Source organism: Gorilla gorilla, chromosome 8 (genome assembly GCF_029281585.2).
Source record: "Gorilla gorilla gorilla isolate KB3781 chromosome 8, NHGRI_mGorGor1-v2.1_pri, whole genome shotgun sequence".
NCBI classification, from domain to species: domain Eukaryota; kingdom Metazoa; phylum Chordata; class Mammalia; order Primates; family Hominidae; genus Gorilla; species Gorilla gorilla.
In genome coordinates, this window is record NC_073232.2 from 85,896,602 (window position 1) to 85,921,026 (window position 24,425).

Here is a 24,425-nt window from a genome sequence, read left to right on the forward strand (position 1 = left end):
AGACCAGCCTGGCCAACATGGTGAAACCCCGTTTCTACTGAAAATACAAAAATCAGCCAGGCATGTTGGTGGGCACCTGCAGTCCCAGCTAGTCTGGAGGCTGAGGCAAGAGAATCGCTTGAACCTAGGAGGTGGAGGTTGCAGTGAGCTGAGATCGCACCACTGCACTCCAGCCTTGGTGACAGAGCGAGACTCCATCTCTAAAAAAATAAATAAATAAATGAGGAGACTGGACTAGATGGTTTGTAAGGGCAGAGGCAGCATCGTGGTGTGGTTAAGGGCGCCAGTTAAGGCCAGCTAGGTTTGAGTCCTGGCCCTGCCACTTGCTGTGTGTATGGCCATGGGCAAGTGATTTGACTACTCTGTGCCTCAGTTTCCTTGTCTGTAAAAGGACCATAATACAGAATTTACCTCATGGAGAATTTACCTTCATTTGTAAAATTAAATGTAACAAGTTTTTAAAATCTCTGAATAGTTAAAAAATACGTGGCCAGACATGGGGGTTCACGCCTATAATCCCAGAACTTTGGGAGGCCAGGCAGATCACTTGAGGTCAGGAGTTCAAGACCAGCCTGGCCAACATGGTGAAACCCCATCTCTACTAAAAATACAAAAATTAGCCGGACATATTGGTGTGCACCTGCAATCCCAGCTACTCAGGAGGCTGAGACAGGAGAATCACTTGAGCCCGAGAGGCACAGGTTGCAGTGAGTCACGATCATGCCACTGCACTCCAGCCTGGGTGACAGAGCAAGGCTCTGTCTCAAAAAAAAAAAAAAAAGGGCTGCTCTAAAATGGACCATTTTATCAGTTTTCTTTTTCACCTTAGAGATTTTTTTCAGTGGAAAGGTGTGTTAGGAATCATAGATTAGGTTCTATATAAACAATTGAGGAACTTTTATGGTTTTTCAATATTATAGGAAGATGACAAAATGAGTTGTTCTGAGGATTAAATGAGTTAATAGATTTTAAGCAGTTAGAACAATGCCTTACTCTATCAAACATCATGCAATGTTTGATATTTAAAAGGACATTCCTTATGATGAGACAATTTTCTTTTCCTCCTCCCCCTCCGCCTTCTCCCATTTGGAATGGGATTAAGAATGATGCTGGAGAAGAGGATATAAGGAGGCTCATCCATTTCTTGAAAAGGAAAACTAGCCTAGTCATTGCTCCATCTTCTCAGAATTCCACCAAGGATTTTGATCTTCCCGTGCATGTGAAAAGGAAACAAAGCCAGTAGCAGCACTGGCAGTGGGTGACCAAGCTCCTGAAAACTGTCACAGGGACTTCAAGCTAGGAACACACTTCAAAAGAGGTGCCAACTCATGCCAGGCGCAGTGGCTCACACCTGTAATCCCAGCACTTGGAGAGGCCAAGGCAGGAGAATCATTTGCAGCCAGGTGCTTGAGACCAGCCTGGGCAACATCATGAGACCCTGTCTCCACAAAAAATTAGCTCGGCGTGGTGGCGCATGCCTGTAATCCCAGCACTTTGGGAGGCCGAGGCAAGCAGATCACTTGAGCCCCTAAGTTCGAGACCAGCCTGGGCAACATGATGAAACCCCAACTCTGCAAAAAATACAAAAGTTAGCTAGGCATGGTGGCGGGTGCCTGTAGTCCCAGCTACTCAGGAGGCTGAGGTGGGAGGATCACTGAGCCCAGGGAGGGTAAGACTGAAGTGAGGTGCAATCGCACCATTGCACTCCACCCTGGGCGACAGAGTGAGACCCCATCTCAAAAAATAATAATAATGAATAAATAAATAAATGCCACTTCTTAGAGAAGCTTTAATTGTTTTTTTCCTTTCTCGTTTATGAAAGAGATGTACCACAAAGTGGTAGAATGAAGCCTATTTCTCTGCCTTATTCAGAGTCCTGAAGGAGGGAAGAAACAGTTGCTAAAAGGAGCTCTGTTTTTTTTTTTTTCCTTAATGCCCTGTGTTTTTCATGCTTCACAGTCTTTTGAGGGCAACAACAACTATGATACACCTGAGCTGCGGACTTTTCCAGCTCTCTCCACGCGATTCATCAGGATCTACCCTGAGAGAGCCACTCATGGCGGACTGGGGCTCAGAATGGAGCTGCTGGGCTGTGAAGTGGAAGGTAATTATGATCTCCAGAGTTACTTCTCATGCGTTTTTAAATTTCCTCTTCCATGCATCTATGCCCCTGATGGTGCCTTTGCAAATTGCCTACCCTTTTCCCTTGGGAGGCCCCTTATCTCGGTGCCTGCCCATCAGTGAGACTCAAAGCTCTGACACAGGTCACAAGGCAGCACCTTCACAGTCCTACTTTTGTCTTGGGTTGTTTGCATGACTCTCCTCAGATTATAAGAGATTGTCTCTCTTTACTTAAAAAAAAGATAATTTATAGAGTTGAAATTCATAGAACATAAATTTCACCTCTTGAAGGGGAACAACTCAGTGGCATTTAGCACATTTACAATTCCGTTGTACCAACTACCCTCTTTCTAGTTCCAAAATATTTCCATCACTCCAAAGTAAAACCCCTTACCCAGTAAGCAGGCAACTTCCCTCAACCCCTGGCAACCACTTTTGCCTTTTAAATATTATTTAGAAGTCTGTGTCTGATCCAGTTTCGGTCCGCAGTGTCGATTACCAGCACATAGAAACAGAAAGCAGCATTTGACAGACTAAGATATCAAGACATTATTCTGGATGAATATCTTAGGCTGCTGCAGAGAAACGGAACTTTACATGAGACAACGTATCTGAAAGTAGACTGACATTACTGCCTACACTTAGATTATTATATGACGGTCATATCAAGTACAAATTCAGTCCATGCGCTGACCCCATGGCTGCACTTCTTTGAACATATAATGAATGAAATCAATGTTTTGAGTTGGTTATTGTACCGTTTAATATATTTATGCACTAGAATCCCCATCTGCCTTAGATTTGGGCATAACTGAGTAACCTACACCAGTTTTTCTATCCCCACAGAGGTCTTGCTCCAGCCTAGCTTCAAGAATGACTATTGTTGGCATCCAGATGTTAATCAACTGAGCATATATGCTCACAGTTGTTTTGAAGAATGCTTTTTAATGTCACCTTCCTGCAATTTTAAAATTATTTGTGTCTTGAGCTACCAAATATAATTACATTCCTGAGCACATTAAATACCATACAACTTTTCTTATGAATGACAGAATCTTGAGCTATCAATCACCATACCCCTGCATAATTCATAGCTACTTTTCAATGTGTTTGTTTAAAAGCAGGCCATTTTCTCCTATTCTTCACCGTGTGGTTGTTTCCATATCTGTAGTCATGCCCCAGACCCCTAAATTATCCAGGCACTATCAACACAGACCAAGAATGTCCATGTGCCAGGGCTTTGGCAAAGGATGCCAAGAAAAAGAAGAGATGGGCAGACTCCACTCACTGCAGATGCGTTCGTTCAATTCACAGAGAAATGTGGTCATCTGGAAAAGGAGTCTGCTCCCTGGATGCGAATCTGTAGCCTGGATTCTGGAAGGCGATGCTGATTTAGGAGGTGGAGTGAATGGAGAGTTGAAAAGACAGCCTGGTGGCAGTTTTGAAAGCACGCTTGCAAAAATTGTAATGAGAACATGATGACAGTGAAAGAGATCTGACCTAACTGACTCCATCTTGCTTCTAACCTCCAAGCTGTCCTTGTTCATTCCTGGGCATAGGCCAAACTAACTTTAGGAGGAACTTATAGTTTAACTTTGAAACAAAGACAATGACAGCTCTTTCCCAAAACAAACCCCCTTCCTGCCTGGGGACTAGATTGCCTTTGCAAGACTAACGAATTAGCCACAAAATTGGAAATTATGGTTTAGGGGGCAAAAAATGAAATTATGGTTTAGGGGTCATGCAGCTGGAGGCTGCAAGACTCTGAACCTCCCCAAATTGCTTCTGGGAATAATGTCACTGTTGTAAAACCTAAGATGAGTGCTTCAGATATTTTGCAGACCCTGTACTTGATGGATCAGCTGGCACTACCCAGATCGATAAACTGGCTCATCCTGTCTTGTGTCCCTCACCAGAAATTGACTCAGCCCAAGAGGACACCTTCGACTCCCTGTGATTTCACCTCAGACCTGACCAATGAGCACCTGCCACTTTTCAACCCCTGCTCACCAAATTACCCTTCAAAACCTAAACCCCAAGTAATAATAGAACCCCCATCTCCCATACAGTTGTCTCTGCACGAATTAAACTCTTTCTCTATTGCAATTCCCCTGTCTTGATAAATCAGCCTTATCTAGGCAGCAGGCAATGAGGACTCATTGGGAAGTTAGAGTTTCCACTCTCTAGTGTCATCTCTGTAGTGAGGTAGAAATGATCGGTGAAGGGATTTGCCTACAGATGTTTCCAAGCACTCACAAAAGTGAGGACATTGCCCTGGGCCGTATGTGAAACAAACATCTGGGGAAAGTAATGTCAAAGCTTTTTGATATGATTGGTGAAAAGGAATGCTTTTCTTCTCCCTTCAATCAGTTAACAGGCCCTTATTAAGTATCTACTGTGTGCCTTGTTCTAGGGGAGACACCTAAGGGAATGCAGGAGAAAGATGCAGTCCACTCCAGCCTCCCAGGAGTGTCTGTCCTATTTTGTGCTAGCACTTACATTTAAGAAATAAACAACCACAGGCCGGGTGTGGTGGCTCATGCCTCTAATCCCAGCACTTTGGGAGGCCAAGGCGGGCAGATCACTTGAGCTCAGGAGTTTGAGACCAGCCTGGCCAACATGGTGAAACCCTGTCTCTACTAAAAATACAAAAATTAGCTGGGCGTGGTGGTGGGTGCCTGTAATCCTAGCTACTCGTGAGGCTGAGGCAGGAGAATCTCTTGAATCAGGGAGGCGGAGGTTGCAGTGAGCTGAGATCGCACCATTGTACTCCAGCCTGGGTGACAAGAGTGAAACTCCATCTCAAAAAAAGAAAAAAGAAATAAAGAACCATAGAAGATAATATATTTTCAAATAGTAAAACTGGAACATACATATCATTTGCTTCCACCTTTTTTTTTCCGTTGAATCTAGTGAATCTAGGGACTACCTCGGGCCATTTACAATGCGGAACTCCTCTTTAGAAACAGCTTGATGAATGCAGAAAAATCAGCAAAATGAATAGAGTTTTAAATACTTAAAGGTAGCACATTATCTGGAGCAAGGAGAGCTTAGAGAAGAAAGACAACTATCTGGCTTGCCAGAGGAGATACTACTGATTCAGCAAGAGCAATAAATAGAGGCCAGAATTCTGGTGTATGTGTTTTACAAAAAAGTCTGGATTGCAGGCCTGAATGGCATGTATGTTATTTGCACTTGGTGACTTCTTAGTTATTACTGGTGTGTACCTTTGGGCCGTTGAAGAAGTTGAAACTTGGCTCTGTTTCTCCATGTGCTGTAACTCTGCTTGGTGTTTCAGCACCATTCAGTGTCAAATTTTTACTAAGAAAGCAGCAGTTACTGACACATTCCTACTGGCGAGAAGAGAACGGGCCCCAGCCACCAACATCTTGTATGGTTCTCAGCCATCATGAGAACTATCCATTATCTCAAGTCTTGTAAAGTGAAACGTAATGCCAAAAACTGTAAAATATTAAACAGATTGCAAAAATGAGTAACAGGCTAAAAAAAATATCTGAACGAAACTTAAAGGACTTCAAAAGCAGTCTTTGATTAATATTGGATACCTTTCAACTGCAAATTCAAAGACATGGGAATACCTGTGAACAGTGGAATGCAGTCCTATGAGAGTTCATGTAAAATGACCCCGGGATATCTGAGACAACTTCTCTCACACACCTGCCCTGGAGAGAGGGCTCACGGTTTGAGAAGCTACTTACAGAGAAATGGAATCACTGTTTTTTGTGTTTTTTTGTTTTTTTTTAAAAAAAAACACTATTGCACTAAATGTGAATGTTGACTCCCTTTGGGGAAGAATTATAAACTTAGCAAACATAGTCAATACTAAGAATATAAAATAATTTATGACAAGTGAGTGCTCTAACACCTTGAAAATGAAAGGGAAAACATTTCAATCAAAATCTCTATCTTCAAAGTTCTCAACTCCAGGGTCCTGAATAAATAACCAGTGAGAATTCAAGAGCTTTTCAGAAGAAGGATGTTTATGTAGATAACAATGTATAAAATGCTAAGGCAGCCAACTCTACTCGGCAGATATGAATCAAATACCAAAACAAAGCAGCCTCTGCTATTATACATTCTGCAGAATCCAAGTATATCTAGCTGCTGAAAGAGAGGCAAACCATGCCCCTGGTCTTCTTACCGCAGATTAAAGTTTTCTGCATAAGCGTTAGCAGATCCAACAGCCAGAGGCTTGAGAATACATTTCCAAGGTGTGAGATAATAATCCTTGGATCTTGTTTCAGCCCCTACAGCTGGACCGACCACTCCCAACGGGAACTTGGTGGATGAATGTGATGACGACCAGGCCAACTGCCACAGTGGAACAGGTGATGACTTCCAGCTCACAGGTGCAGAAACCATCTTCATCCCATTGCTGTACCATTTCAGTTCATGTCGTAGTTGGGACCAGCTAACGCATGTGTGTGTGCTTGTAACTCCGCATGGCAGAGAGCTGCCCAGGAATAGAAGCTGCCTTGCCAGAACACGTGCATCTTCATTTCCTCATGTCATCTGGATAGATGAGTTGTTCTTAATAGCCACAACCATTTGTAACAATAATTTGAGCCATTTCCAGAGCCAAAGGCTAGGATTATCTTAATTGAATAAGAATTTCTCCATGGCTAAATGTACTAAATCAATCCTTAATTTCAGACCCCCCTCCCCCTATAACACATGCACCGCCCCTACGTAACCACACACTTCAGAATGTTTATTTTCATTTTCTAATGAGGACAAGTTTTTTTGAGTGGATCCTTTATCCAACAAATGGATAAAGTTAGGCTTATATTTGAAGTGCGGCTTTTAAGTTGGGATTTGGTAAATCATTGTACATTAACATTTACAAAGGCAGAATTAGCTGCTATTTCACATCACCACCGACCAGCAAATACATCAGAGATGTTGTGTGCCAAATGTCTCACTAATCTAGAGTATTACTCTCTAATCTCCTAAAACCCTAAAAGCTAGGAAGTGACCTTGTCTTCCACTTGGAATGGCAGAGGAAATATTAGGCAAGTGGAGAAATGGGATTATACCATTTGGAAATTGGCCAAGGCACTAGGGTTTTCACCCTGTGGTTGCAAAAGGTATCATGGGACTTTTACTGCTCCCTGGGTCAAAATGCAGTTTCAATAGCATCTGACTCTCATTTGAGATTAAACATGAGCTTTTGAATGCAGGTCTGCATTTTTACCCAGTAGGGACTCAGAGAGCCCACATAATTAATTTCCATGGGCAAAACTGAAGGCGTTACCATGTAACTTCATAATAAAGCCATGTTATTGGCTAATGCATTCGTACAAAATCTGGAAGGAAATGTCCTAGAGTACATTTCCAATTATTTCAAAAGCTCTCCTCTGAAGGAGTGAGAGGGCTCCACACTCTAAGATGGAATAAAGAGTAAAAGAAAGAAAAAAAAATTGAAAATCTATCCCAGAAATTTAGTACTGTGAACTGGGTTTACATTTAAATCCCACCTCCTAAAGCTGTCTCTCTCCAAATTTCCAGGATAATCATTTACATTCATATGGCCAATAAATGTCACATTGCTATGAGCTTTTGAATGCAAATCTTGTATACAAGCAGCCACAAGCCACAAAACTTAGATTAATTAATGCAGAGACATTTTCTGTGTAACATGTCAAGTTCAAGTTGAAAACTCAACCACTGATATAAAAAACAGAGTACTATTCCATGAACCAAGTCCTCTGGAAGCTTCCCGGGGTTGCCTGTAAACACTCTGCCACAAACCTCAGGCTTTTTACAGACCACGTCACACATCCATAGTGAAATTTCTCATGAAAAAGGAACGATTGCAGGATCCCAGTGTGCCCTTTCAATTGCCCTCTTGTGGAAGGGGTTCTTTTCTTCATAAACCCTAAAGTGGTCAGTTAATATTGATTAGAAACAAAGCCTCAGATTTACTCCTCATATCAGAACAACCAGCCTTCTCATTTTTGCATTAGTTCATGACTGAATCAATTGAAACTGAAGCCTTTGAATGAAATAGGGCGAGTATGTTAGCCTGGAGCAAATTGTGTATGGCAGCGAGTTACAAACCACAGAAAATAGGTCATTTATAGTGGAAACACTGACAACCTTTCAAAACTATAAGGTTTTGCTTTACCTACAGTGTTTAAATTATTTCTTTGGTAGATAGAAGAAAGTTCATTCTGATTTTTTCTTTTTACATATTACCATGGCGAAAAAAAGAGTTATTCCCAGATCAGCACGTTTGTCTCAATAATTCTATAAATACTCTCATATATTAAGAACCTCTGAGGATGTTGATAAGGCCTGCCCCACACTTCCATCAGGAAGAAGCCATTTTGGAAGACATTCTCATGCTTCACATTCATTATTGCAAGAAGGCAATCTTTTTCTTTTTAAAACATATTTTACTTTACAAAACCATTTGCTATTCTTTTCTGAAAATGGATGTGCTCACATGCCATTGTTTGCAAGGGGCAAAAACCTCACCTAACCCGGACACCTTTTTATATGGAAACTACACATCTCCTATGCTCACAAGCAATTTTGCATACTTTTTGCTAATTCTGGCACAGGCTTTGCTGTGAGGACTACAAACGTGGACGTTTAGTGTGATGAAACCAAACCAAGAGCGTTATTGCTTTAACCCTGATAGGTAGAACATGGAAATTGGGATCAATGCTGTCTTTAGGGGTTGTCTGTTCCTTAGCACAGGTGGTGTGGATTTAATTTCTTCTCCTGGGGTGACCTACTTGTATCTAGAGGGGAGAAATATTGTAATGAAATGCTCGTTACTTACAAACCACACCAAATTCCAGGTGTACTGTACCAAATGCATGGAAATGAGTAGAATGTGCTCTCCCAGACCTGCTAGCCAAGGTGAAAATGTTTCCCTGAAATTACTCATTTGCAAATGCCTTTGAAGTCATTAAATAATACACTTGGCCTCAAAGGCACCAGGCAGCCAAATTTTACATTGGAGCTGTGTGTACCCAACCGTGGAATTTGCCTCCCAACCTATAGCAAACCTGATAATGCATATCGGTTTTAAAAAGCGAATTTTCACCTTGAATCTTTCTCCTATAAGACCACTGGGAACAGAACGCTAATGTATTCTGGCCTCCCTCCAATTCTGCCATTATAGATTCACCTTCTTAACCCATAATACATATAATTCCTTCTTCCTAGTGCCTGCCTTATTGAGGCCATGCACACATGTGACCACTCATCCAGCATATTTGCTGGAAGAACTGAGGTACCATGACTTGGTGCTGCAGTTGATTAGCCTAGAAATCTTAAGACCATTCCAAGAGCACGATTTTATGGCCCTCTGATTCATGCTATGGATATGTAACATGATTTCTGATCTGTGGGAGCTGCCAGATAGGCCTGTCCCAAATAAAGATCGTCACAAATCTTTATTGAATGATATTGTTGGGAAGTGCACAATTATGGCACCCTGTAACCACCTCCAGAACTTACCATGGTAGGCATGGGCCCACCCCATTCCCTTACCCTGAATTGGTTCAATACTGTATCTGGAGATAACAGGTTACTTCCAACCATAATCTGCATCGTGGATAGACATAAGGAAAAACAGCTTTCTCAACCACCTACGTAATAATAGCAAACCACTGTTTCCCAAACTCAGTGGGTTAAAAGACTCATCTGAAAAGCTTTCAAAAATACAGATTTTGGCTGGGCATGGTGGCTCACACCTGTAACACCAGCACTTTGGGAGGCCAAAGCGAGAAGATCACTTGAGGTCAGAAGTTTGAGACCAGCCTGGGCCAGACAGCGAGATCCCTGTCTCCGCAAAAAAAAAAAAAAAAAAAAAATATATATATATATATAACAGCCAGGCATGGTGGCGCACACCTGTAGTCCTGGCTACTCAGGAGGCTGAAGCGGAAGGATCCCTTGAGCCCAGAAGTTTGAGGCCACAGTGAGCCATGATGGCACCACTGCACTCCAGCCTGGGTGACAGCAAGACTCTGTCTCAAAAAAATACAGATTTAAAAGCCTCACGCCTAGAGATTCCAATTCTCATTTAGGTCTGGAGAGGACAGGTGGATGGGAGACTGCAATTTCAACAAGCGTTCTGGTGATTCTTATGGTTGGGCAAGTTTAAGAACACTACTTTACAACAGAAGTATAATGATGAACAGTGGGAAATGGGTGAGTAAAGAGGTGGAAGAGAGGGTAAAGCTAAGTCTTAATAGATAAGGTTACAGCCTGTCCCCTGACCAGTAAGATGCAGTAGGCCCGCACTAATTGGAAGCTCACAGCACTCAGGGTGTTATTTGTTCAGTCTTCCAATTCCTTGGGACCATGAAATGTTTCTCCTGTTCCCCCTTTCCTGCTGCTTCCTGCAGCTTCTCCAAACCACATACAGGGCAGGGTATTTGTCCTTGAGAAAAGTAAACAGCTCCAGTAGCCAAACAGAGGAGGAACCCATAGCATCTTACTTTAAACCCTCAGTTTTCTAGTTTTTAAAATAGATTGTGGGGACTAGCCTTGCAACTTCCCTAAAGGCACACACCTGAAACCTTGGAAAACGATTTGAAGCTTAGAGGTTGAGGTCAAGTTTAATACCCAAGTCACCGAGGAGGTGATTTTGCTTTTTCAGAGGCCTTTGCTTTTCACTGTTGCAATTGTGTGCCATGCGTCGTCTGGGAATCAGTGAGTGCCCGTGGAGTGAAGTCCCAATTTCTGGGTGCCTTCTGGATGCTTTGTAAAGAAAGGTGTTAGGATACGTTGTCTACTTGAAAATTGCAGGCTGGGCACAGTGGCTCATACCTGTAATCCTAGCACTTTGGGAGGCTGAGGTGGATGGATCACTTGGGGTCAGGAGTTTGAGACCAGCCTGGCCAATATGGTGAAACCCTGTCTCTACTAAAAATACAAAAATTACCTGGGCATGGTGGTGCACGCCTGTAATCCCAGCTACTCGGGAGGCTGAGGCAGGAGAATCGCTTGAACCTGGGAGGTGGAGGTTGTAGTGAGCCGAGATTGTGCCACTGCATTCCAGCCTGGGCAACAGAGTGAGACTCCATCTCAAAAAAAAAAAAAAAAAAAAAAAAATTTAAAAATTTTAAAAAAAGAAAATTGCTAAGAGATTAGATTTTAAGTGTTCTCACCAAAAAAAAAAAAGCCTAAAATAGGTTTATGAAGTAATGCATATATGAATTAGCTTGATTTAGCCATTCCACTAAGTGTACCAAAACATCAGGTTGTATGCCATAAATATATACAACTTCCATTTGTTAATTTAGACAATTATTTTATTTATAAATTTTTAAAAGAAATGCGTTAGGTAAAAAAAATAATAGTTTATTTGAATTTGTTATTGTGGTGAGCAAAATTGAAGGGAAACAATTGCTATCATTGAAATTAAAAGGATTTTTCTGTGGAAAATATTTGCCTCTGATAGACATTTGTAAGCATACATTTTTCTCCTGCATATTCGCTACTGTTTTCTTATTTTTGCATGTTCCTGTTTTTGTTTTTCAGGTGGCACCACTGTGCTGGCCACAGAAAAGCCCACGGTCATAGACAGCACCATACAATCAGGTATCAAATAAAATACGAAATGTGGCAGATTCCATGTACCTCTCTTCTCTCCGCGGCTGCGCTCCTCGCTTTCAGTTTCTCTGAAAGTCCTAGAAGGAGAGATGCCACACAGCATCTGGTCTCCAAGCATGAGCCATAAATATTGCTTTCCTTTCATCCACATGTATATGCAGCAGGGAGTGAGATTTCCTTCTCCATCAGTAATTGCCAAATGGTGACAATCCCAGCTCTCCACTGAAGGAACGGAGTAACATACTTTGTTTAAACGCAGCACATCTAGGACATGGATTGTGTTTGCAAACTACAGGAGAAGGAAATCTCACAGGCAGCACAGCCCGACTATTTATTTTCATCACAATCCTGCAAAACCCAGACAGGCAAAGTTTGTCAGTTTTGCCTGCCATGGAGTTGGCAGTTTTACAACAGCGTTTCCAGTGGGCGTGCCACAAAACGGGGTTCAGGAAACCAGAGTTTATAATTGTGCACAGAGAGAAGCACACCCTTGGGAACAGCACCTCCTCATCCTTTTATTAATAGAAAAGCGTAACGACTTTTAAAGCCCTCGGTTTGCTGTCGATCAGGGGCCAGTCCCGGTTAAACGGTGGCCTTCCTCTCGCTGGCCTTTGTGTTTTGTTAGTATCCTGTGAAATTCTTCCCGGCAGACGTACATGAAGGGAAACAGTCAGTATAAGCAATCAGAGGTTTTAAATACTTTAAAGTTAATCATTAGAGTAAGGTGAACAGGTCAGTTTTCCAGCTTTCTCCCATTTCCTCTATTGAAGCTCACTCAGTCTTGGCTTCTGCAGTCATTTATTAATGGGGCGTGTGGTGTATATCAATGTTTCCTCTATGGTATGACACTACCCAGCTAGGCAGAAAGTAGAAAGGGCCGCCCTAATTAGTATGCTTCCTTAAGGGACGCTGTCACTGTTGACCTGATTAAACTGCAAAACAAACTTCTCTTTGGTCAAACTTAACCCCCAGCTGCCCTGTAGCATGTTCAGGTTGACAAAATTCCTGCTACCACACAGCCCAGACACCCTCTACAAAACCAAGAGATGAAACAGAAGAGTCACTGCCTAAATTCAAAAAATGGTGTAGTCCTACACACATCTTAAGTTGTAAAATGTGGCTTTCAAACACTGCGCAGGCACCTCCCATAGCTGAAGGTATCTCATGAAAAAAGCCGTGCCTTTCCTTTTCTTTGTACCTTTCCTGAAAGTTCTCAGCCCTCAGGAAGATTTTCTGTGGATGAAGGGTAGTGACCGCCAGTTGGTTCCCTATGTCCTTTCTGGGATAGGGAAGAGGGGTGAGGTGAATAAATGAAGTTCTGATCATGTAACAAACGTTTTAGCTGTTGTTGCAGTTTCTTCTCTTACCAGAGAGGTAATTAAAGCCACTATGAAGTCGCCAGCTAATTTGTTTCATCTCATCTCTCTTCTCCTTGACTATGAAAGGGGGTAGGGATCGTTAAAAACAATAAAAGTGAACAACAGCTGTGTAGAAAATGGAAAGTTCTATCAGATTCCAAATCTAGGTAATCTTCCCTGAATGTTGAAGGTCAATATTGTCAGAACAGGAGTGGTTTTGTTAACACATTTGATTTGTGCACAATCTCAAGGTCACTCAAGGGATGGCTTCTCAGAGGGGCCAGTCGGTCCTGTCACAGAGTCTACTGTGGTCAGAGGGCAGGTATGCAAGTTACAAACAGTAGGACCCGTTGCTATCACCATCTGAACAAGTTCAGTTCAAACCACACGGGTCTACTGATCAGGGGTGGTCTGGTCCGGTTTGAATTTCACAGTCAGTGCAGAGTTCTTTTCAAATTGACTTGCTTTCCTGTTTCTCCATTGTCTGAGTCATGAATCTGGACTCCAAGTGCTCTGTTTGTGGGTAATGGACTGTCTGACCTTCCTGGAAGGACTTCTGTTGATTGTCACCTTCTGGCTAAGTCAATGCCCAGAATATTGCACGGGGACTTGAGCATGCTTCAAGCCAGGGGTCAGGTCTAACTCTGAAGAGTTGACCCAGTGGCCTGAGTCACCTGATACTTTGATCCACACTGTTCTGCAGGATCCAGATTCTTCAAGCATCATCACAAGCAGCCGTCAATGAGACCTCAAAACCTTCATCATAATTCCATTTTGCTATTATAGACTCAACTCAGAGTCTTACTATTTCATCTTGCTGATTCTCATCAATATAATAAACTCCATGGGCATATAATACTTATATACTTTTATGTAATCAGATGCATAAAAGCTGGTTAATGCTCTGCCAGCAAGTGATGGGATCCTTACATTTTTAATCCAGCTCTCTCTGGTGAGAGCTCTAACCTTCTGAGGCTCCTCCAGCATTCCTGCAGCAGTTCAGAGTATATTCATCACCTATGATTGTATGGGCCTGAGCACCTCTGCTTGTTTAGACTGAAAGACTAGTCTATGAACAAGTGAGTTAACCTGCTCTATAGAAGTTTGGAATACCAGATTTAAAAATTAAATCCTTATGCATACATATGGTGCTAATGATCCAACTTCAGGCAAGATGGGTTGGGCAAGCACAGCTGGTACTTGCTCTCAGAGGCTGTAAATTTGTTTTAAGTTCAGAATATTGTTTCCTGCTATTTTTAAGAGTCAAGAAGGGATTTAGCTGGATTACCCCCGTTGAATTTAATGAGAGTTGTGTGCCCCTCCAGGGCTTGGGTAATATTTTGAAAACGTAAACGTCAGTAGTCCTATATGTTTGTTTCATTCATTAATTTGCTTTTTTCTCTTCTTTTCTCTCTCCCTTTCTCCTTTCCTCTGTCCTTCTCTCTTTCTTTTCCCTTTCTATAAATGTTTATGGGTGGTTTGTGTGTTTGTCTTTCTAGCCAGGCTGGAAGTTTCCACATTGAACCTCTCACTCCATAACCCTCCCCAACAAAAGGCATTGATCTAAAAACATATCCTTTAAATAACCAAATTGCCACAAGTTACATGATCAAGACAAGAAGATAAAAGAGCAGTAAAATACAAAAACTTAGAGCAGTTCACCTGGTTAAATGTACAGGATGGGGAAGGACATTGGAAGGTAAAGGCAGACTGTCATTCTCTGAAGCGAGAAGTGCCTGAAACATTTTTTCAGGCAAAGCGGTTCCATGTCCTGGTCATTTCAAAAATATCCAAGTTCCTACATTTTATGGTATCATCAGAATATGAGGAGCCAAAAGAATGGATGATGTCATTTTCTGTTCTATAAACAATAAATGTAATGTATTAACAAAGTAAATATAGGCAGAACTGTGTGTGCTGGGGTGGCTTTCTTTATCCTGAATGTGCATGTTTTATAAAGTACATTTAAGGAGAAAAATCAAAACCACACACACATTAACATGTTCCAATATTAACATTTTCTAACGAGATTATGCAACAGTACATTTCAGGGTCATGGGCGTTGGCATCCAAGGTTGCTCAATCATTCAGTCACCGTTCAGTTGACTGTACTTCATCTACATAATTCAATCTTGCTGCAGAAAAGAGTGGTAAATTTTGGAGAGTGTTTCCCATGCCTTAAGAAGTCCTATTTCATGGCTATGATAGACTAGACATGAAATATATCTCTCCGATGACACTACAGCTGTGAAATATAGCCTGTTTGCACTAAATGAAAGTACTCACATTTTACACATCACATAGCTTACTAGTTTATTTACTTTCCCAAACTGGCTCTGTCTACCCTTTGGGAGGTCACATTATCATTGGGAGAATCCAAACTGCTCCATTTGGACAGTTTTTATGGTGGATTCCTTCCAAAATTTGACATTAGCTCTAGAAAAGGGTTCCTTATAAGCTAAAAATGCAAAGTAAATCATTCTTATCTATTCAATAAATCTACCCATTAAAATTCCTCCTGCCATTGGGGGAGGGGCCATGGAGACAAGGCTCAGAGCAGAAGGCGAGATACTTTGTTAATAAACACAAGCAAGTTAAAGAGAAGCTCAAAATGAGATAAGGTCTTGGCCTGACCCTAATACAGCATCTAATACCAGACTTCCCTTATTGTTCATAGGGATTCTTTTGAGGCTTATTTTTAAGTTCAACGGTCCAGATGCCCCAGGCGCCTTCCTGTTTGTTTCAATGCTGCCACCTCGTGGACTGCCTAAAGTCAGTGACAAGCCTAAAGGCCCTTCGTCACTGAAGAAAACAGCTGCGTCTGCGGGCTTCGTTCTTTATAGGAGGACGAAAGGAGGGGGCAGAAGCCCGAGAATTTCATCTTTAGAATTTTTTTTATTATTAGCTTATGTTTACCAAAACAACAGTCATACTTGGGATAAGTAGCAATGATTTCATTTTTCCCATACTTAAAAATTAAGCTCCTTTCAAAAAGAGGCTGCGTAAAATGTCAGGCTGTGGGTTTTAAAAACACCATAGTCCAACAGCACCTTGTAGGGCACACACAAGGCAAGTCATTGCCGTGAATTCATTCACGCTGTCTTTTCAGATTCCTAAGGAAGCCTTTTGAACATTAAAAAAAAGAAAAGAGAAGTAAAAACGGGTAGCTATTGAAATGGGCTTTGGATTTAGATGACCTTACATTGAGGTTTTAAGCCGGGTGAACAATTTATATGTAAATTTAGAAATTAAAAAAGCAGAAATTTATACTTAAATTAATCGACCTTATAGAAAGCATGGAAGAAAAAAAATAATCTTAAAATGCTTAAGAGATTCTAACCCTGACATTAAAGACCTGAAGCATGAACTGGTGAGGTGGAAATAGAGAAAACCTCCTGGGTGAGGCATTTTGCCAAGTTACTTTCCACTTTTGAGGCTTCATGGGTCAATCTCTAATTAAGATTCTTTTCATTGGTGGGTATCAGCTTATATGATTTATCCTCAAGAACAGAATGGCTTTCATATTAAATACTGTGGAAATGGGGAGAGTGCTGCAAATGTAATACACGTGCTTTAGAAGATAGCCTTCCTGGAAATTTTATGTAAACCCAATGTGACAGGCAGTCCATAATCCTTTTAAAGCTGGATTTTTAAAGAAATTACTAAATGTGGTTTTGCAAACATTTTGACATCTCCATGCATCTTTTGGTTTCTTGGTAATCCTGGCTTTCCCGGAATTTTCAAACAGACATAAAGTTGTATAAATCGTGCTTTCCATGAGTGAACGAAGGGCCTTTGTGACCCTAAATGATCAAATTTGCCTTTCTTTGCTTGTCTCTTATTTTTACTTCCCACCCACTGAAGAGTTTCCAACATATGGTTTTAACTGTGAGTTTGGCTGGGGCTCTCACAAGACCTTCTGCCACTGGGAACATGACAATCACGTGCAGCTCAAGTGGAGTGTGTTGACCAGCAAGACGGGACCCATTCAGGATCACACAGGTATCACAGAGTTCACTTTGGCTGCATGGCTTTGCAGATTCTCTTTGATTCCGAGGCTGTGTTACTGGGAGGGTTTCTAATGTCTGTGAATTTAGGGGGGTAGGAATTACTACAGGCATTCACACGTGCTATTATTTTCTAGAATTAACAATGTCTCTTTCCCTAGTAGCGAGAAGCATAGGGCAAATCATAGTAATGCCCCTTGAAGTTGGCCACTGATTGGCCTCCTTGAAAACAGCAAATTGGGCAAGGATGTATGAATTAGCATTCATCTTATCCTTTTTTTTTTTTTTTTTTTTTTGAAATGGAGTCTCACACTGTTGCCCGGGCTGGAATGCAATGGCACTAGCTCCACTCACTGCAACCTCCGCCTCCTGGCTTCACATGATTCTCCTGCCTCAGCCTCCCAAGTACCTGGGATTACAGGCATACACCACCACACCCAGCTAATTTTTTGTATTTTTAGTAGAGACGGGATTTCACCATGTTGGCCAGGCTGGTCTCGAACTCCTGACCTTGTGATCCACCCACCTCAGCTTCCCAAAGTGCTGGAATTATAGGTGTGAGGCACCGCAACTAGCCTCATCTTATACTTTTTCTGAACTTCTTATTTTAGGCAATTTCAAACATATTCGCAAATGGAAAAGAAATAGTAGAATGAATTCTCTATGTGCACGACCCTGCTTCAACAATTATCAGATCATAGGAAACTTAATTTATGTCTGTCATCCCTGACTCTGAATTATTTTCAAACAAGTCCAAGCATATATTATGTCCCCTCGTTTATTTTACAACTAACGAAACAATTCACAATGCTTGCTCTCTCCCGACCCTTGAAGGGGAGGTGGGGCAAGATGGTGTGGGATTCTTATTCACTGGGGAAAGATTGAAAGTGTAGTGTATTTCATTTGAGCAGGTAGAAACCTCACCATGCCCTAGATCACAACCCTCCCACCACCTCCTGCCTTACTTTCTTCCTAAGATTAATTGGTGGGGGAAGAATGGGTTGGGGGACAGAAAAAGCTGGCAGCTTCTCCAGTGAACTCTATTATCTGCCCCCTTCCTGCTACCCACCTAGTCATTTCACTGCCCAACTTGAAGTACAGTATAAAGGACCAGCAGGCTGGACGTGGTGGCTCACGCCTGTAATCCCAGCACTTTGGGAGGCCAGAACAGGAGAATCACTTGAGTTAGAGAGTTAGAGACCAGCCTGGGCAACATAGCAAGATACTGACACTACAAAATAAAAATTTTTTTAAAATCAGCCAGGCATAAGGGCGCACGCTTGTAGTCCCAGCTACTCAGAGTCTGTTTTAGGATCCTTTGAGCCTAGGAGTTCAAGGCTGCAGTGACCTATGATCACACCATTGCACTCCAGCCTGGGTGACAGAATTAGAACCTGTCTCTAAAGAGAAAAAAAATTAAAATTAAAAATAAAGAAATAAATAACCAGCCATGTCTGGCCCAGCACACACGCGCACACACACATACACACACACACATACACACTCACAACAAACGGCCAATCCATGAACTTCTGCACCCACTCAGAAATACTTACAGAGCACTGCTTGCTCAAGTAGTGGCTTCCCAAAAGGTACCCCAGTGGGGCATTTGCTGATGCTAGGAAATCTCATTAAGTTCTCCCCATCTTGGCTCTTTGGGTGAGTGAGTCAGTGGACTGATGGCTGGGCCAAGGGTACTTCATGCCTTTCCCATTTTGTGGTTCACTTTTCTCCCAGTGAATATAACCATTAAATAGGTTGAATAGGCCTCTTTCCACCACGGCCACCTCCTTGCCTAATGAGAATGACAAGGAAATTGGATAAAATTGGACTCCTTCAAATCTGAGACACTTTCAATTGAATCTTAAGACAGGCAGTTTTAGAAAACTTAAAATACTTTGACTGTAAATGGCACTGTACATATAAATGGCATCAAATTAACTAAATGCAATTAGCCAAAATGAAGGCAGTAATGGTGGAAAAATTGATGCAAAGTGAAGCAAAATGGCTCAGTAGGATCTGACATTCAAAGGAGGTTAAAAGCTATGTTAGCCAGAGACAAAAGCTAAAAGGCTTGCAGAAGTAAAGTGCTAATTGAGAAAATGAAGACAGAGTTCCTGACCCAGAACTGTGATAAAACCCTTGAAAGGGAAAATATCAGTGCTTTATGTGTTAGAGTATCAGAGAAGGAGAGCTTGTCGTAGATTAACAGCTGAGAAGTGCGATTCCTTCAGAAGGGTTTGACTCTTTTGTTCTCTCAGCCACCCAGATTTACTTGGCAGTTGTGCCAGGTCAGCTCCGACTAGAAAGAGCCCCTGCAGTTCTAGAAACACAATCATTTGTGTAGAGAGATGGGTGAGCCCGACATCTGAAAGGCAGGAACTACTTGTTAACGGGAAAAAGATCCAGATGAAAAGAGCCCTTCACGAAGCTCCCACGCATAGACTGACATTAGAGAGTAGATGGTGCTTTTTTTATGATATTATTTGGTGAAACTTTGCAAGCCAGACATTGGGTTGTTTAAAAAGAAAATGAACACTAGCTAGGTAAAATATCCTGCTGCTTATCGAAAGGCATCCCATTTGCTTGGTTTTCTGCATTTGACCTCTAAGAATGGAACTAGGTACCTCCTTTCAGAGGATTCCTGAAGTCTGGCATCTCTCCCTGGTTCACTGAACAAGTGGTATTTGAGAAGCTCTGTTACAGGGCAGATGCTGACTTGGGCACTGGAAATACACATGTAAAGGAAGAGGTCCCTACGCTTGAGGAACTCGCAGTCTGATCATGGTTGGGAAGCGACCACAGTGCAGTTCAGTGAGGGCTTCCAATGGCAGAGGCCAGTGACAATGGACCATGTAAAAGATGACGGAAGAGGGGTCAAGGAAAGCAGCCCTGTCTCAGACACCGGCTGAGCTAGGCTTATTTTACTGGCTCATGTTTGGTGTGCTTTGCCCAGGTTTTTGTATGGGAAGCAGTTAGATAGAAGCAGAGTGTGCATGACTTTGGGAACTACCTCCTTGCCTAATGAGATTGACAAGGAAATTGATGAAATTGGATTCCTTCCATTTTCACTGAGTAGAGCAGAAGTTTGTGGATCGGGTGTTTATTGTGAGTGAGTGTGTGTGTGTGTGTGTGTGTGTGTGTTTGGCAGGACACTGCTGGTTCTTTATACTATACCTTAAGTTGGTGATGCAGTGACCAGGAGGAAAACAGGATGGGGGTGGATAAAAGGTCCATTGGAGGGGCTGCCAGCGCTCCCTCTTTGTGAAGAAGTGTGGATAGGCTGCAGGCAGTGAGCAGCCTCTGAAGAATTCTAAGCAGAGGAGCAACACGAGCAGTTTTAATTTATATATATATATATATATATTTATTTATTTATTTATTTATTTAAGACAGGGTCTCTGTTGCCTAGGTTGGAGTGCAGTGGTGTGATCTTGGCTAACTGCATCCTCCACCTCCCAGGTTCAAGCGATTCTCCTGTCTCAGCCTCCTAAGTAGCTGTAGTCCCAGCTACTTAGGACTACAGCTACGTAGGAGCTACTACAGATGCACACCACCACGCCTGGCTAATTTTTGTATTTTTGGTAGAGACATGGTTTTGTCATGTTGGCCAGGCTGGTCTCGAACTCCTGACCTCAGGTGATTCAGCCACCTCAGCTTCCCAAAGTGCTGGGATTACAGGCGTGGACCACCGCGCCCGGCCACACGAGCATATTTAAAGACCACAGTGTGAGAAGGCAGGGACCATAAGAACTTCCTCAGGCAGAGGATTCTTGAAATCTGGCATCTCTCCTAGTGCACTGAACAGGCATCATTTGAGAAGCCCTGTTACATGGCAGGTGCTGTGTTGGGCACTGGAAATACAGGTATGAAGGAGGGGGTCTCTGTGCTTGAGGAACTCGCTGTCTAGTTGTGGATGGGAAGTGATTATGGTGCAGTTGAGTGAGGATGTCCAATGGGAGAGCATCCCTCTACCTACGTCCACTTCTCTCCTTCTTTCTAACACCCATTCTCTGACTAGCCTCAATAAACTTTGAGCAATGAGCTCAATAAGTGGGATTAAGACATGGCAGCAGCATTGCCAATTTCAGTCTTTTTTCCGTAAGATTGAGGGGACAGAGGCACGATGGATGTATTTTTTTCTGATCGTGGTGGATTCGTCACAGTGAAATGGCACCATCCCACAGACAAGTAATCACATCTTGATAAATTAGTGGGCAAAACAAATCCTAAGTGTGAATGGATCAGCTCAGTCACAGAGGACACCTGCAAGGTCAGAGAGCGAGAGGGACATTCATCCTGCAGTATCAAACCTACTGCTAGAGCTGCCACTTGTGAACACCCTTCCTTTATGATTCCACCCGTTGGTTTGAAGAAGGGTGGGCTCTCACATAAGCAGCCAGGTAAGGAAAGGAAGCTGCCCATGAACACGTCCACATCCATCTGGACACTGTCGACACAGGCAAGCAGAAAGGAGTATGTGCCCACGTGTGCACAGTGAGAAAGCACCTTGCAAACACACAAGTCTCTTGGGCAACAAACACAACCTCTTGCTGCCCACTGAGGCCCGAGCAGCAGATTCGCACTTAATCAGGTGAGGTGTTAGAGAAGATGATTTCTATTTGCAGAGCCAACAGTGAAACATGAGCTGTGTGTTTAGACCAGGTGGTGGCAGGAGGAAATGTTCCCAGTGGGGGTCATTAAAAGCGAAGCCAAGAGAAAGTCCTCGCAGTTCAGCAAGTGTCTAAGTTGCCAAAATGGCATGTTCTAATGAACCTCAACAAGGCAACCTTGCCTCTCCTTGAGCCAGAAGCCCACATCAAATAGAAGCAGGGCTCACAGTAGAGATTCAAGCTCTCAGGTGTGTTTAAGGAATTCAAAAACCATGAAAACAAACTACGGGAAAAATAATCTGAACTTGAAAAGTTTTAAAAAAAGATTACTACATTATTAGGAAAAACTACAGGTTTATGATTATCAAGCAGTCATAGTGACAGAAATTTCATTAATCAGAAGTCCTGCTGCTCAAATGATAAATAAAAATACATCTCAATGATTTCATTTAATGCATGTGTTCACATGGATGCTGCAGTGTGATCTTAAAGTTGCATAAAAACACGGTTTCTTGGGCCCAGCGTGTTGGATCATGCCTGTAATCCCAGCATTTTGGGAGGCCAAGGTGGGAGGATTGCTTGAGGCCAGGAGTTTGAGACTAGCCTGGGCAACATAGCAAGATTCTATCTCTACTTAAAAAAAAAAATTAATCTTTTTAAGAACTAGCTGAGCATGGTGGCATGGGCCCATAGTCATAGCTACTCAGAATGCTGAGGCAGGATGATCACTTGAACCAAGGAGTTTGAGGCTGCAATGAGCTATGATCACACCACTGCATCCCAACCTGGGCAACAGGAGTGTCTAACATAATAAATAAATAAATAAATAAATGAGGTTTCTCTAAGAAGAGCCAGGAGTTTTCAGTCCAGTCTATGCACAGACTTTGCTTTCAGTTTGCTTGTGATGGTGCAAATGCCAGCTTGAGGCATAGCATGTGTCCATATGAAAATGCATTCCATTATAAGTAGTATCCTAATTAGTGCCACTCAGACTTCCCCTAATCAAATATCCATTTTGCAAGAGCTGAGAGCAGGGCCTTAGGTGCCCATGAGGTCCCCAAGTGTGCACACTTATCCCTTTCCACTATGTATTTGGGTTCTTGGTGCTCAGCGCAGGAAGCTTTTGATTAGTGAGACTTGAAAGAAGAGAGATAAAAGTGTGGTAATCCTGGCCACTCTCCCTAACACAGTTCTTTGTCATAGCAGGAGATGGCAACTTCATCTATTCCCAAGCTGACGAAAATCAGAAGGGCAAAGTGGCTCGCCTGGTGAGCCCTGTGGTTTATTCCCAGAACTCTGCCCATTGCATGACCTTCTGGTATCACATGTCTGGGTCCCACGTCGGCACACTCAGGGTCAAACTGCGCTACCAGAAGCCAGAGGAGTACGATCAGCTGGTCTGGATGGCCATTGGACACCAAGGTGACCACTGGAAGGAAGGGCGTGTCTTGCTCCACAAGTCTCTGAAACTTTATCAGGTACCTCTTCCCAAGGCTGGGGAGGGCAGTGGCTGCAGGAATGCTGAGATGATATGTTGGAGGCTGTGCAAATGAGACATGGGAATTATTCCGAAATTATTTCCAGTGTTTCCCAACCCTGAGATATTGCTGCAATGATAACCACCTTAATAGCAGATTTCACAGTCTCCTAGATTGCAGGAATAGAACCAATTTGCTGAGAAGGAACACAAAGGGCTTCCGTGTCATCTATTTCTGGGCTTTCACAATGTATCATTCCTTTTGTTTGCTGCTTTCTCCCATTTTAAAGTTTGTATTATAAGAAGAGAGTGTGAGGAGAAGGTGCATACCATCACCAGGCAGCTAATGTGGATTGATGAGTGAAGTCTGTGTTACGCTGAATCTGATGAATTTAATTTATGTGCCATAGCTGGAGCTGAACAAGCATTTGTAAACACTGCCATGTGAGATGAGCATTTCAATACTGTGAAAATGATCTTATTTTGTTAGGTGATTTTCGAGGGCGAAATCGGAAAAGGAAACCTTGGTGGGATTGCTGTGGATGACATTAGTATTAATAACCACATTTCACAAGAAGATTGTGCAAGTAAGTATGAGCTGCTGTAGAAACCAATGGAGTACTTGCCCAGGGCAAGACTCTTGCCAATATGATGGTCTTTGTTTTGCTCATTTCTACCTAGAATTTCGGTGTGGCCTCTCGGCACATCATAGGAAATGCGTATTCTGGTGCAACAGGGCATACAATCAGCCCAATTTACCTGTGTCTGCCCCGTCACCTACCCTAGGTCCTTCATAATGGCTGCTTGATACCTATAAAACTCCACAAATAATGCAGAACCCAAAGATGATAGCTAAGAAGACCCAGCTTACAAGCTATAGATGCCATACCGAAACATTTTGATGAACAGTGGAAAGTCAGACATCTGGATAATTCCAAATATCTGGGTGTATAAACAAAACAGCAGGCCTCTGAAAACTTTGATCAGAATAAGTTTAATTAAGAATACTTTGTTAATGAACCATAGAAGCCATAATTCTTTGCTTTATCACAAGTAGATGTTTCTGACTTTTAAAATATCTGAAATGACTTAAAGGACTTCAATGAGATTCAGAGACTTGGCCTAGTATTTCAGAGTTGGTCTTTATGGGTCTTGTACTAGGTGGATGTAAGACATAGAAAACCAATTCATATTCCCTAGTTCTTCATATATAATTACAAATAGCATTACTAATGGCAGTGTAATAGCACAG

General features: G+C 42.3%; 1 protein-coding gene across 7 annotated transcripts in view; it reads left to right on the forward strand.

Moving 5' to 3' along the window:
- NRP1 (neuropilin 1) overlaps positions 1-24,425 on the forward strand; it is a 158,039-nt gene that overhangs the window by 126,095 nt on the left and 7,519 nt on the right. For 3 of the 7 annotated variants that reach the window (XM_063710214.1, XM_004049248.5, XM_063710213.1), the window contains exons 11-16: positions 1,960-2,104; positions 6,387-6,491; positions 11,647-11,706; positions 16,941-17,078; positions 22,903-23,174; positions 23,664-23,760. In XM_063710214.1, coding sequence (XP_063566284.1) covers positions 1,960-2,104; positions 6,387-6,491; positions 11,647-11,706; positions 16,941-17,078; positions 22,903-23,174; positions 23,664-23,760 — 817 coding nt within the window. Of the gene's footprint in view, positions 1-1,959; positions 2,105-6,386; positions 6,492-11,646; positions 11,707-14,575; positions 14,981-16,940; positions 17,079-22,902; positions 23,175-23,663; positions 23,761-24,425 lie in introns of those variants that run through there. The other 4 variants (XM_004049249.5, XM_063710215.1, XM_063710216.1 and 1 more) reach the window with 3 other exon arrangements.